This window comes from Dendrobates tinctorius, unplaced genomic scaffold (genome assembly GCF_039654945.1).
Source record: "Dendrobates tinctorius isolate UK_male_01 unplaced genomic scaffold, ASM3965494v1 ptg000270l, whole genome shotgun sequence".
In the NCBI taxonomy this organism is placed as follows: domain Eukaryota; kingdom Metazoa; phylum Chordata; class Amphibia; order Anura; family Dendrobatidae; genus Dendrobates; species Dendrobates tinctorius.
The window spans coordinates 10,645,860-10,661,337 of NW_027361937.1; the positions used below are offsets into that span (position 1 = coordinate 10,645,860).

At 45.1% G+C, this 15,478-nt stretch overlaps 1 protein-coding gene across 3 annotated transcripts in view; it reads right to left on the reverse strand.

Annotated features, from left to right (window-relative positions):
* Positions 1-15,478, reverse strand: part of ACSS2 (acyl-CoA synthetase short chain family member 2) — a 118,944-nt gene that overhangs the window by 14,117 nt on the left and 89,349 nt on the right. For all 3 annotated transcript variants that reach the window (XM_073559430.1, XM_073559433.1, XM_073559431.1), the window contains 6 exons: positions 13,340-13,396; positions 13,001-13,081; positions 6,272-6,380; positions 5,363-5,431; positions 4,996-5,172; positions 4,800-4,874 (listed from right to left, as the gene is read on the reverse strand). In XM_073559430.1, coding sequence (XP_073415531.1) covers positions 4,800-4,874; positions 4,996-5,172; positions 5,363-5,431; positions 6,272-6,380; positions 13,001-13,081; positions 13,340-13,396 — 568 coding nt within the window. The remainder of the gene's footprint in view (positions 1-4,799; positions 4,875-4,995; positions 5,173-5,362; positions 5,432-6,271; positions 6,381-13,000; positions 13,082-13,339; positions 13,397-15,478) is intronic.

Genomic DNA, 15,478 nt, shown 5'->3' on the forward strand with positions numbered 1-15,478 from the left:
AAGCATCCACTACTTGATCGGCTCTGCTACATATAGGCCAGGGGTGCGGCCCGAGTCAGTACCGGTAGCTGGTTTTTCCAGAGCCCATGACGGCACACATGAGAGGGGATCCGCCCAGCCAGGACAGGCTCCCTCGCTTCAGTTGGTTTACAGAGCATGAGAGGCCCCCGGAGTTAGTACACATGGTAAAACTATCACCACATTATATTTAACTAAAAAAGCACCCAAACTATAGTGCATACCAAAGGAGTGATAAGGGTGTGCACTAGATATGCTTCAGGAACCCATCTGCTTTTTTTTATCAAGCGGGTCTTTCAGCACGCCAGAGTCCTCTAATGGTAAATATACCTTTTTAGAAGATTTAGCTGCGGCACCATCAATTTTTGGGACTTTTTCCCAGATTTCTGTCTTTTTGTTCAAATGGGTACCTCCTTTTCGATGTAGAAAGTAAGGCACCCGACCTCTCAGGTTTTTTCCATTCCCTGTCAATTAAGACCTTTACCTTATCATTTAAAGGGAAGGTGCGTTTTTTCCAGTCCTCCAAACATAACATCCACCAATGATTTAGGAGTCTTTTCCTCCTTAAGGCCCATTGTAGACCTGACAGCTTTGACCAGTTTTTCTATATCCTCTGTTGGGAAACACGGACGGCCCCCTATATCGCTGTTCGAGGAGGATTCTGAGGACTGAGTCGAGGAAGAGAAGGTGGAGGGGGACAGGGATCTTTCCCGACCTTTCTTCCCTAGCGAGGCCTCTGAATCAGAATTCCTTTTGCGGCTTCTTTTACCCGTCTTTTTAAGGGCTGTCTTTAGGGAGCCTTTCACCTCCTCTTGTATTACAGCCCTAAGGCTAGTCACCAAATCAGGAGTTTCCTCCCGTATGGTTTTATTTATACAGTCAGCGCAGAGGTCTTTCTGCCACTGATCTGCCAGCGGGTCTCTGCATAGGGCGCATTCTATTCTTTGTTTTGCCGCTACCATAAGGGTGACATTCACGTAGGTTACTCACCACCGCTGTCAATCAAGGGAACCGATCTCGGAGGCTCCTCAGATGCAATCGTGACGTTTTTTCTGGACGTCTCAGAGTCATGCCGGTCGCGTTTATGACTGCCGCTCCCACCACTCGAGCGGCTGCTCCTGATATGCTGGCGGCTCGGCACAGCATCTGGCGAGAGCTCTTGCTGCTGCTGCTGTCGCTGCTGCTCTTCTTGCCCCACTTCCATTGTGAAATTCTGGGCATGAGTGCGTCTTCTGTGGTCATCCCTCTTTATGAGAGGGATCCACTGCATTCTCCGCCTCCTCCGGTGCCCATTCACAGCCCCTCCCCCCCTGCCACGCCGCCGGGATGATCTTTTACCGGCCGGCGTTTTTTCATGGGCACCGCCATCTTGGATCCGACGCCGCCCCTGATGTCAGGCGGGCACACCCATTCCCAGCGTGCCTTGTGTGTGACGTGAGGGGCGCGACCCGCGGCAGCCACGGAAGAGCCCCTGGACCCCTGACCGTGCTGCCCTAACGCCCGCTCGGACGCGGAGCCCCGGGGGACCCGCGCTTCCACCCCCGACGCCCAGCTCTTCCATGCTGGCACGGGGGTGGGCAGGTATGCAATCTTTGGACCGCGTTCTTCAGCACACGGGTCCCTGTCAGGACAGGAAACCCAACAGAAGCGAGGGAGAGGTACCGCCCTTTTATCTTCAGTAGGGTTCCTGTCCTGGCTGGGCGGATCCCCTCTCTCATGTGTGCCGTCATGGGAGACAGGAAAATATACATTAGCAGAGGTTTTAAAAAAAAAAAAATGCTGAGTTTGGTATCACTAATTGCTCGGGACATCCACTAGGACATTGAAGCTGATGGGAGGGGGCTGGTACGCTATTTGAAGACCGGAGGCAAAGTCTTCTTCCAAGCACCGCACGCCCCAAAGTCTGGGAATAAAGAAATGAAGATGATTTCTGCACAAGACCACTAATATGAGGCGGCATTCAGGTATGACCATATTAAAAGGTTAGATATGTCCAAGGGGGTGACAGATTCCCTTTAAGAAAAATCAGTGGAGGTCTCAAGTCTAGGATTTACGGATATGTAATTATAATAACATTTTTTTTTTAATTCTTTACCCTTTAAACCCTTTATCCCCAAGGTTAGTTTGCATATTAATTGACGGGGCCAATTTTTATAATTCTGACCACTGTCCCTTTATGAGGTAATAACTCTGGAATGCTTCCATGGATCCCGGTAATTCTGACATTGTTTTCTCGTGACATATTGTACTTCATGATAGTGGTAAAATTTCTTTGATATGACTTGCGTTTATTTGTGAAAAAAAGTTGTAATGTTTTTTTCTTTTTTTAGAGACCACCGCATTTAAGTCACTTTGAGGAGTCAATATGACAGAAAATACCCAAAAGTGACACCATTCTAAAAACTGCACCCCCTCAAGGTGCTCAAAACCACATTCAAGAAGTATATTAACCCTTCAGGTGCTTCACAGGAATTTTTGGAATGTTTAAAAAAAAAAAAATGAACATTTAACTTTTTTTTCACAAAAAATTTACTTCAGATCCAATTTGTTTTATTTTACCAAGGGTAACAGGAGAAATTTGACCCCAAAGGTTATTGTACAATTTGTTCTGAGTACGCTGATACCCCATATATGCAGGTAAACCAATGTTTGGGTGCATGGCAGAGCTCGGAAGGGAAGGAGTACCGTTTGACTTTTCATCGCAAAATTGGCTGGGATTGAGATTGGACGCCTTGAAATGTTTGGAGAGCCCCTGATGTGCCTAAACAGTGGAAACCCCCCACAAGTGACACCATTTTGGAAAGAAGACCCCCCTAAGGAACTTATTTAGATGTGTGGTGAGCACTTTGAACCCTCAAGTGCTTCACAGAATTTTATACTGTAGAGCCGTAAAAATAAAAAATAAATTTTTTCACAAAAATGATCTTTTTGCGCCCAACTTTTTATTTACTCAAGGGTAACAGGTGAAATTGGACCCTAAAAGTTGTTGTGCAAATTGTCCAGAGTATGCCGATACCCCATATGTGGGGGTAAACCACTGTTTGGGCGCATGGTAGAGCTTGGGGGTGATAAAGGGGGGTTTGATTTACTATTTATAGCGGGTTTTTATGTTTGGCAGCTGTCACACACTAAAAGACGCATTTTATTGCAAAAAGAAGTTTTTGCATCACCGATTTTGAGAGCTATAATTTTTCCATATTTTGGCCCACAGAGTCATGTGAGGTCTTGTTTTTTGCGAGAGGAGTTGATGTTTTTATTGGTACCATTTTCGGGCACATGACATTTTTTGGTCGCTTTTTATTCCGATTTTTGTGAGACAGAACGAACAAAAACCAGCAATTCATTAATTTCTTTTTGGGTGGTGGGGCATTCATACAGTTCCACGTGTGGTAAAATTGATAAAGCAGTTTTATTCTTCAGGTCAGTACGATTGCAGCGATATCTCATTTATATCTTTTTTTATGTTTTGGCGTTTTTATACAATAAAAACTATTTTATATAAAAAATAATTTTAGCATTGCTTTATTTTGCGAACTATAACGTTTTTATTTTTCCACTGATGACACTGTATGGGGGCTTGTTTTTTTGCGGGACATGATGACGTTTTCAGCGGTACCACGTTTAAAAAAAAGACGGATAAAAAAGACGGATAAATATATCCGTCTTTTTGATCGCGTGTCATTCCACTTTTTGCTCGGCGGTATGATAATAAAGAATTTTTGTTTGCCTTTTTTTATGGTGTTCACTAAAGGGGTTAACTAGTGGGATAGTTTTATAGGGTGGGTCGGTACGGACACGGCGATACTAAATATGTGTACTTTTATTGTGTAGATTTTTTTAATTTATTGATTAAATATTGATTTTTTTTATTATTTTTTAAAAAATATTTTTACAATTATTTTAAAAAATTTTTTTTATCTAATTCTTACTTTTACACTGTGTCCCACTATGAGACACTCATTTTGTGCAGGCTGATCGCTTCTATAGCATGCAGATCTGCATGCTATAGAAGCTGTCAGCGCTGCACAAAGTTGCACACTGACCTGAGAAACTTCCTGGTCATCACTGTGCATGACAGGAAGTCTCTCAGCAGTGGAGACCCGGATGGCATCGTAATAACATCGGGTCTCCATGGCAGCAATCGGGACCCCGTGTCATGTCGTGGGGTCTCCGATCCAAAGGCAGAGGGGCTGTCACAGCTGACAGCCCTTCTGCCTGATCCCCGAATGCTGTGATCATGTTTGAGCGCAGTGTGCCGGGGGTTAAAGTGCCATCCGTGACCGCTCCTGGCACTTAGTGCCGGTTGTCAGCTGTGATAATGAGCTGACACCTGGCCGCGATCAGCTGCACTCTTCCCCCACGAGCGCGGCTGATCGCATATGACTTACTATTCCGTCCATGGGAATTAAGTCCCAGGGCACATGGACGGAATAGTACGTCATATGGCAGAAAGGGGTTAAGAGATTACATGACGGCTGCCTGTAGCTACAGGAGAGAGGGAATAATTTTTATTTATTATGTTCTTCTTTATTGGATTTTCTCTTCCCAGTTTTTCAGTACATTACATAAAGTATAGTAAAGTAAATTCCGTCATTCAAAACTACAACTAGTCTGGCAACAGAACAAGCCCTCATACAGCCATGTTAATGCAAAAATAAAAATAGTTATGGGTCTTGGAAGAAGGGAAGGAAAAAACAACAAAAATGGAAATGGTCATGTCGGGAAAGGGGTAAAGACACAGTATCGATCATATATTAAAAATCTAATGCAGCATTAGTTACCTGAGCGTGTTTTAGGCAGTCCAGGGGCATTCTGAATATAATCTGGAGTTGCAATTGGTCCAATCTTTTCTCTTACTATAAAAGAACAGCAAGTAAGCTTACAGACCACAAATCAATATTTGATCATGTAAATGGTATAAACACTGATACAATAAGGTACCAAATATGCCCATTATATAAAAATAACAGTCATTACCTAGTTTTTTGAGTTGATCAGTTAGCGAGCTAGTAAACTCATGTCCATCACGCAGTGTGACAAAGCAATACAGACATTCACCCTTCACTGGGTGTGGATGGCTTACGGCAGCAGCCTCGGCTACAGAAGAGTGTTCAACAAGTGCGGACTCCACCTCTGCTGTGCTAAGCAAGTGACCTGAGGGTGGAGTGAAAGCAGAGCATCCAACAGATTCAGCAACTAGTAGAGAACCATGATGATAGAAGCTAGTGAGTTTACATTCATGGTCAAAGTGCAGACCACACTGTGGTGTTACACTGTTGACGATCTTCTCAAATGGACATGGAACTCCATACTCTGACTGTGTATAGCAGATGAAATAACTCACCAGATACATTGAGCATGTCATCAATCCTGCCAGTAATCCAATAATAACCATCTTTGTCTCTTCTACAGCCTAAAAAAACACAAGTTATTTTAACGAGCAATCATTTTTACCAAGCCAATGTATTCAGGTTTTCAAACAAGCAACTGGACAATATCCTTGCTATATAAAGGGAACGTTTGATGGACAGTCTGGATTCCTTTATAAATTAGAAGTAATATGATTTGTGGCAACAATAAATATTACAAACAACATGGATCTTTATTCTGGACTCAACCCAGGTTTCAAAATGTGAAAGCTAGAAAAACAGGTTTGTTAAGTCATTTCCTGTTCCTTATGTTTCTCTAGACACTTATATAGGAACTGTACTTTCAACAATAGTACAGGAGACAAGAAACTTTGTAATACATATCAAAAATTTCTGCTTCTTCCCCTACACCCTGCCTTTTGAAGTCACCATCCACCGGGGGGAAAAAAAAACAAAAAAAACAGCTCAACCATCTTGTCAAGTTCTGTGTTAAAAGCCCAGTTGCTTGAAGGAAAAATTTGCATCTTTATTACCGGGAGCATTATATTGGAACGGAGGAACACAGAAGAAAAAGAAAACCAGTTCGGGAATCAGGAGGCACACTGTTTTAATAAAGAAAAAAAAAAAACAGTGAAAGATCCTCTTTCCAAAAATATTCCAGTTATTCTTTGCGTAAAGATTTTAAAGAATGTTCCAAATATACACTTTGTACCAACTTAGTTACCCATAATGTATGGAACAGATTAGCCGTTTATCCTTCATTCTAGGAGCGATTTTTATCAACTAGAAGGAAACAAAGTGACTGCAAACAGACATCTTATAGATGATGACTGGACTATACAGAATGTAAACTGAAAAATTGTATAGGTAAGAATATAACATACCATCTCCTGTCACATAATATCCAGGAAACTTCTTAAAATAGGTTGTCTCAAACCGTTCATGGTTTCCATAGACTGTGCGCATGACCGCAGGCCAGGGTTGTTTAAATACCTTATGAATAAAAGAGTCATCATGGGGTTAGGTGAAAATCATTCAATAATCATCTTCTACAGAAACAAAACCAGATTTACTGTAAATTTCTGTTGTATAAAGTAATTTTGTAGATTTTACAGTTCTCTAGTTTTAGGTTAAAGTAGATTCAACAGAAGAAAACATGTTAACCCCCACATTATCCCCCTTTATGTGTCCATTTTACTTGTAGTATTGTCAGTACACTACTTAAAGGGGTTAAACCACAAATAGGTTGTAGACATAAACATATGGCACTTAAATACAGGCTTAGGTGAACCAAATTTGGTGGTACCAAATAAGATTATGGACATTCTAATCGGTTTAGTACAGAACAATATAATCCGATAAGAAAAAAGTACTCAAAAACCAAATATGCACTTGAAGACATATAAACTTTATTAAAAACACACATGCCCCGGAAGAAGGCGTTTTTGCCGAAACGTGCGTTGGGGCTGACACCATCACCCACAGGAGGTAATACTTCTCTGCACTTGCTTTATTTATCTATGTACTTACGCTATGCTGTCAATGTGTGGATACCATGTTGTTATGGGGTATTAGACATTAGTATTGACAAGGCATTGCTGGATATCCATAGTGTGTGCAGCCTCCTTATGGTTTTTATGTGGGTAAATGGTGCCACTTTTGTAGTTTCCCACTTTTTAAGATTTTGTCTTTTTAACCTTATTCTATATGTGTTTTTAATAAAGTTTATATGTCTTCAAGTGCATATTTGGTTTTTGAGTACTTTTTTCTTATCGGATTATACTTAAAGGGGTTGTACGGCCTTAGGGTACAAGTCTGCAGTTATTATATGATTGCAGCCTTGTAAATCCTCACAGCGTACGTCACTGCTGGAAAGCATATATATAGTCACGTGACCGCAATTAGGTGATTTGCATACTTCCAGCCACATTATGACTAGATGTGTCCATCCTCTGCAAGTCTAGATGGCACGTGACTGCATGTATGCAAATTCTATACTTATGGCCACACGTCCGCTGTCAGAGAATCTTCACAGCACGCACAGTGAGGATTCACAAGTCTGCAATCATTTAGAGTGACTGCAAACTTGTACACTTAGGCCGGACAATCCTTTAAATATGGATATGCAAAAGAGGGATTTTTGGTAAAATCTTTCTTGGAGCCTTCATTGGGGGACACAGCACACACGGTTACCTGTGTCCCCCAATGAAGCGATAACAAAAGAGGGATTTTTGGTACTCACCGTAAAATCTCTTTCTTGGAGCCTTCATTGGGGACACAGGTAACCGTGTGTGCTGTGTCCCTCAATGAATAGTTAAAGAAAGATTTTTTCAGTTTTGTCCTTTTTGGAATGGCTTGGCAATATTAATTCACAAGTCAGAAAGCATACAATCAACCATATCCATACTCGTGTAACTAGCAGCAAGAAAAGTGAAGACTAAAGAGCGCAATCCATACAAATTTAATGTTGGTATGATAGTGTTAACTTTTGTGTGCTCCAATACGTGTGGTTTCACTAGTACAAAATAATTTACTGCTTGTAATAATTTTATATTTGGCTGTGTGTTATCAAGTAGAATGATAAGCTTTCAGAATACAGCTAATTGTGCAGGAAGTACACAGAAATCAATGCTTCCCATAACAAAACCTAGAATCGCCCCTCACTTCAGGACTAGAATATATAATGCTCTACTTTTTTCTTTTATTCACAAAATCACTTTAGGGGTATGTGCACACATTAAGTGTTTGCAGCAGACATTTCTGTATCAAAAACAAACATGTCTCGGCATGAAATATTCTGCATAAAAACACATGTTTTGGGGTGTGCTTTTTCCCAGTTATTAGAATGGGTGAAAAATACTGCAAAAATGCTGAAAGATTTGAAACAGCTTTAAATCTGTTAGAAAATAGGGATTTTTGCGTACTTACCATAAAATCCTTTTCTCCGAGAAGCTCATTAGGGGACACAGACCATGGGTGTCATGCTGCTGCCACTAGGAGGCTGCCACTAACTTGAGACAAGAAAGAGTTAGCTCCTGCTCCGCAGTATACACCCTCCTGCTGGCTCCAAGTGAACCAGTTTGGTGCAAAAGCAGTAGGAGATAATTAACATCATATCAGAGTATGATCATTCACATAGTATTAGCGAGCACCACATCGAGTGAGAGACAAGCAGAAGTCGATAGACCAACAGGGTGGGTGCTGTGTCCCCCAATGAGCGTCTCGGAGAAGAGGATTTTACGGTGAGTACACAAAAATCCCTATTTCTCCTTCGCCTCATTGAGGAACACAGACCATGGGACGTCCCAAAGCAGTCCATGGGTCAGAAACAATATAACAGATTGTGTAAAGATGTACTACCGTCTCTTGCTGAGTACATCTGAGAAGACCCGTGCTCGCGGAGTCAGAGTGTGACTATTGCTTTGAAGATGCGTACAGGCAGAACTAAATCACAGCCTTGCAGCCCTGCAAACATGTTCTGTCTGCATCCAAACCGGATGACTCAGAGGGCAGACATCAACTACGTAGAATATGCCCCATTCCCTGCTGGGATGGGCAAGCTTTTGATGTGGTATATCTTCAGAATAGCCTAGCAAATTTCCCTGGTTATTGTGGACCTGAAGTGGCCTTCAGGAGACAGTCGACCTTAGGACATACGTTCTGAGAGCCCTTAGTGCAGGCAGAGCGGGTCTCATAGACCATGCTCTGATATGCTGTAAACCCTACTGGGATGGACACGCTTCTTGCGAGAATTACTCCTGGTTAGCCGAGTGGATTTCCCTAGCTATTGTGGCCTACAGGAGAGAGCCGACTATAGGACATACGTCTTGAGAGCCCTTAGTGCATGCAGGGCGTGCAAAGGTTTATGCACCCAATGTACGAATGTCGAGCCCAAAAGAGGGAAAGAAAGATTCATCGTCAAAATAGGAGGATGAGACGGCGGTCTGGGGACCATCGTGTTCTGGCGGAAAGGCAGAAAAGGAACAGCCAAAAGATCTCACCATCATAGAGCTGTCAGCTCCAACAAGAATGGCGACCTTCTAAGACAGAACTCCCCAACTAGGCATCCTGTGATAGCTCGAAAGTCGTCTGTTAAAGCGCACCTAGGCTCGATTTCACATTCCGGGGCTTCTAACGGCCTTCTGTTGGGGGGGTACCCCTGCGAAGACCTATAAACTAGAGTCCTAACTTACATCTTAGGAGCAAGTTTTCGCTGGAATAGAGACAAATAGAGTCAAACTCTGTCCTTTGAAGGAGCTGAGCGCCAAAACTTAAATTCCAAAACAGTGTGGGGACAACTTAAAATGAGAAAAAAAAAAGTGACGGGAAAGACACAAAGAAGATGTCCACGGTCCCTGCACCGTGCGCAAGAAAGAGTTCAGGTGCGGTGATGGGTGCGACCTAAGGCCTCGGAGCACCATCATGGTGGAAGAGACACCGGAGAAGAGCGAAGATAGAGCTCAGGTTACCAGAGATGAACCAGATAAACTCCAGACCCTTGTGTTCCGGTGACAAATCGGAGAACAGTAACGCATATCTGACAGACGCCTGAAGATGGCGGCGATGACCAGTAGAAAACTTTGCAAAGAGGGAATGCTGTCCCGAGGTCTACAGGACAGAGACACAGAAACTCCATCTGACGATCCGATGGCTTTTAATCGAAGAGCCATCCGGCCAGGAAAAATGGATTCTAGATGCCAGTCGAAGTGCTGGCGGGCTACGACAGGAGGTTCAGCTCAAGGGGGAGGCCTCACTTTTAGAGGCTTTTTACTGTGAGTCATGTGACCCATCATTTCCTGAGCCATTTGACTATAACAAAAATCTCTGGATGAATGATAAACGCTCTTTCAGAGCATAATGTCCACTGTAGGACGCTGAGTGATCTGGTACAGGACCGGAATCCTTGTCAACCACCAGTCTCTGGTTGACTTCCTTAGGAAACAAATTTGGTATTTTCCGGACCTCTGATCCAGAGAAGCATCTGATTTATACCCAACATAAGCAGCAAACCTGTGGAGCGAGAGACTAAACTCACTGGAGCAAAAAAACACTTGAATGATCGGGTAACGTACAACGAATCCGATATCTAGCCGCCTGTACGTTTCTAGTTTGCTTGCGGCCCCTGCTAGCCGACAGCTCCTGTGTAGGAAAGAAGCCATCTTTGCCGGTCTTGCGAACGCTAGGATCCACAGAGGCGTCACAGGTGTGTTAAATCTCTTTGGCCAGAGAAGCCATGGATTGCGACAGTGACGAAGCCCACTTAGGGGGGCTAGGTATGCTGGGCTCAGTGGTGGCTGAATCACAGGGCTCATGTGAGACTTGAAGCAAGGGCTTTAACTGAAGTATTCTTTTCCATAAACCAATAGCTTAACCACTCAGCCAACAGCTCTACTGGCTAGTGGATAGCTGCATGCCATCTCTGTGCAGTGTATTATACCATTTTTAGTGTATGTGATGCCGAGGCAAGCACTCTATCCCTGAGGCCACTATCCATTTTGAATGCCTTAGGGATAGGCATGTATGGGCCAGTAGCGGCGGAGGATAGTATGTAGCAGAGCCTATGTAGGGAAGGAGTAATATATATTTATATATAAGGCGCCGTCCAGATCTTACCGCATTGCAGAAGCTCCGTGAAAGGTGTTCTCCGCCGAGTCAGTTTAGTGCGAAGGGCCCTGGACTGCGTTGGGGATTGTGCGGAATAATTCTGCGCACGATGGTAACACAGACTAGCCGGTCATATTAGCCTGCGATCTGGTGCGGCTCCACTCTGACTGGTCAGCGGAACAGTCACTGGATACGGGAAGGACAGGAAGGAAGTGTGGAAGGACAGCCATCCTTGCCATGGGAAAAAACAGATACTGCAGAGAAAAACTCCTTTACCCAAGTCCTCTGCGCTGAAATGGATCAGCTGTTGCAGTTTTATGACCGCAGCCGCGGCGGAGGGTGAGGACTGCAGTCAGGATGGCGGCAGCGGAGGCTGGAGACGGTCGCGGCCAGCAGTGAGCACGGTGGCAGCGGCTAGAGACAGCCGCGGCCAGGCTCAGAGGCGGGGGGAACTTCAGAGGTAGGTGCGCAGTAATGAAGCATTGCAGAGTGGGCCGGGTGCCTATCTCCCCGGGGCATGGTTTCCTGGCCAGAAGCTGCATCCGGAGTCCCCCAAGTCCAGAGGCGGCTAGAGTCTCCAGAAATATGGCCGCCAAGAGCTTGATGAGCACTTCTCGTTCCAAACTTCTCGTTCCAAATGAGAAGCGCTGTATACGAGGTGTGGACTGAAGACGCATGGGGGCGGATCCTGTGTGGATGCGGCCTATAGAAGAAAATGGCCGCCAAGAGCTTGCTGAGCGCTTCTTGTTCCAAACGAGAGGCACCTACGTGGACGGAGTCACAGGGGAGACAACGAAGGGGGGGACGGAGCTTTCCGGGATGCGGCCTCCGCAAGGTTGAAAAGCCGGGAGCTAAATTTTCAGCTTAGGCCGGCGCGCACCCGGGGAGGTCTGAGGAGAAAAATGCCGCGGAGCCTCTACAATCCTCTCCAGTCCCGCTGCTAGCGCAACTTTCTAGGCGCCGCTACCGGGCCCTCCTACCACAAAATAACCCCAGATTCTTACCGGATCCTTGCAGCTGTTACCGGATCCGGGGTACTGGGTCTATGGTATTCCAGAGCCCAGAACTGTCGGCGGAGGGGGGAGGTATGAGTTTTGGACTCATTACACAGTCGCCAGTTGCTTCTCTGTTGAGGTAAGCTGCGGCATTGCTTGGACGGTGGAGGGCACTCTCTATCCACGATCCCCTTGACAGGGAAGTGGAGAGAAACCGTCCGCCTCCTTGCATCATCCGCTTTAACAGTGGTGCTGCAGTGGGGGCTGCTCGGTCGCCATAGAGGGGGCCTCTGCATCCTATGGGTTCAGTCTTTTAGGAAGGGGACAGGCTGGTTGTCCGGCATAGGCCTGGCTGCGGCAGGGGATACATTAAGGCGACACTCCATGTGCTCGTCCGTATGTCGGTGCGGGGAGATCGGTGCCCTTTGAAGGACCCGTCACCCATAAGTCAGCTCAGGCATGGCATCCCACGTTGCAGGAGAGGATACGTGGAGGGACTCTTGCACGTGCTCGTCTGTTGTTGGTTTTGGGGAAATCGGAGCCTTGAAAGGTTCCGTTGCCCCTGTCATCCATGTGAAAAAATGAAAAATGAAAAAAATAAAATAATAAATGGTCTGAAGACCAGACCAGTGTGCCTCCTATGGACACTAAGAAAGAACTGGTTCACTTGGAGCCAGCAGGAGGGTGTATACTGTGGAGGAGCTAACTCTTTCTTGTCTCATCTTAGTGTCAGCCTCCTAGTGGCAGCAGCCCATGGTCTGTGTCCCCCAATGAGGCGAAGGAGAAAAATAAGCAACATGTGCGTGAGATTTCAGAAATCTCATTCACTTTACTGGCACTAGGAAATGCTTCAGTATTTGTGACACAACCGAGCTAAAAAAAAAATGAGACAAAAACACGTTAAATACTTAACGTGCACATATCCTAGAATTACATCTATATAGGTATTGGAGCTTTGTTTTTTGGTGTAAAAAAAAAATAAGGCTTTAGACATTTGATTTGTGAAAATCTTACCAGATAACCTTCAGCTTCTCCTTCAAGCTCCTCCCCAGACTCATTTAAGATGGCAGGAACTACTCCAAAAAATGGAAAGGTCTTAATAAGAAGGGAGAAAATTAAAATTAATATATAAAGTACACAACAGATTATCTCCTCATTTACTAATACTACAGTCACTCAATTAGTACATGGTAGCTATAGTGTTCAAGGATATATGCAAGATTGTAGTGTTTCCTTTTATTGATGGTAAATTATTTTACCCAAGATAATCACAAAAATAGGATTCTACATGAAAATATTCAAAAGAATGCTGGAAAAAAACAAAAGAAAAATCTATATTTTGCCTTCACTTACTGCTGAGCCAGGCTTGGTGGCTGTTGCCCCTGGAAGTGGAGTTAAGACATGACCCCCCTGCAAATAAAATAAGCATTTTACATTATATTGCCACAGTTCAAAATGGACTACCGTATATACTCGTGTATAAGCCGAGATTTTCAGCCCATTTTTTCGGGCTGAAAGTCCCCCTCTCGGCTTATGCATGAGTCATATACCAGGGGGTCGGCGTGGGAGGGGGAGTGGGGGGGTGTCAGATCATGCTCACCCACCCGGCTCGGTCTCTGCAGCTTCCCCCCCGCTTCTCCACGGTCTCCCTTCCCTTCCTTCAGCAGTCACGTGGTACCGCTCATTAAAGTCATGAATATGCGCATATTCATGAGTTTAATGAGCGGTACCACGTGACCGCTGAAGGAAGGAAGGGAGACCGTGGAGAAGCGGGGGGAGGCTGCAGAGACCGCGCCAGGAGGGGGTAAGTATATTCGATATTCACCTGTCCCCGGTCCATTGCTGCTTGCTGCTGCCTCCTGTCAGTGACATTTAGCCAGCAGAGGGCGCGGTGACGTGGTTAGTACGCGCCGTGCCCTCTGCTGTCTGAACGTCACTGACACAGGACGCAGCAGACAGCGGTGAGCAGCGATGGACCCAGGACAGGTGAATATTGCTGGTGCCGGGTCCTGAGCCAGCGGCAACACCAGCAACTGTCCCCCATAGTGCGCCGGTGTCCCCGCCTGCTCAGGACCCAGCACCTGGCCCCCAGGGACAAGAGGTGAGTATGTCTTTTTTTGTTTGCGGCAGCAGCAGCAATATATGGGGCATAATCTATGGAGCATCTTATGGGGCAGCATATGGGGGCATAATCTATGGAGCATCTTATGGGGGCAGCATATGGGGGCATAATCTATGGAGCTTCTTATGGCGGCAGCATATGGGGGGCATAATCTAGGGAGCATAATCTATGGAGCATCTTATGGGGGCATAATTTAGGGTGCAGCATTTTATGGGGGCATAATCTATGGTGCAGCATTTTATGGGGGCATAATCTATGGAGCATTTTATGGGGGCATAATCTATGGTGCAGCATTTTATGGGGACAGCATATGGGGGCATAATCTATGGAGCATTTTATGGGGGCATAATGTATGGAGCATCAAATGGGGGCATAATGTATGGAGCAGCATATGGGGCATAATCTATGGGGCATTTCATGGGGGCATAATCTATGGAGCATTTTAGGGGGGCATAATCTATGGAGCATTTTATGGTGGAATAATCTATGGAGCATCTTATGGGGGCATAATCTATGGAGCATTTTATGGGGGCATAATCTATGGAGCAGCATACGGGGGCATAATCTATGGAGCAGCATACGGGGGCATAATCTATGGAGCAGCATACGGGGGCATAATCTATGGAGCATTTTATGGGGGCATAATCTATGGAGCAGCATACGGGGGCATAATCTATGGAGCAGCATACGGGGGCATAATCTATGGAGCAGCATACGGGGGCATAATCTATGGAGCAGCATACGGGGGCATAATCTATGGAGCAGCATACGGGGGCATAATCTATGGAGCAGCATACGGGGGCATAATCTATGGAGCAGCATACGGGGGCATAATCTATGGAGCAGCATACGGGGGCATAATCTATGGAGCAGCATACGGGGGCATAATCTATGGAGCAGCATACGGGGGCATAATCTATGCAGCAGCATACGGGGGCATAATCTATGGAGCAGCATACGGGGGCATAATCTATGGAGCAGCATACGGGGGCATAATCTATGGAGCAGCATATGGGGGCATAATCTATGGAGCAGCATATGGGGGCATAATCTATGGAGCAGCATATGGGGGCATAATCTATGGAGCAGCATATGGGGGCATAACCTATAGGGCATTTTATGGGGGCATAATCTACGGAGCAGCATATGGGGGCATAATCTATGGAGCATCTTATGGGGGCATAGTCTATGGAGCATTTTATGGGGCAGCATATGGGGCATAATCTATGGAACATCTTATGGGGCCATAACCTTTATGGAGCAGCATAAGGGGCATATTATTCTATGGAGCATTTTATGGGGCATAATCTATGGAATATCTTATGGGGCCATAACCTTTATTGAGCAGCATATGGGGCATATTATTTTAT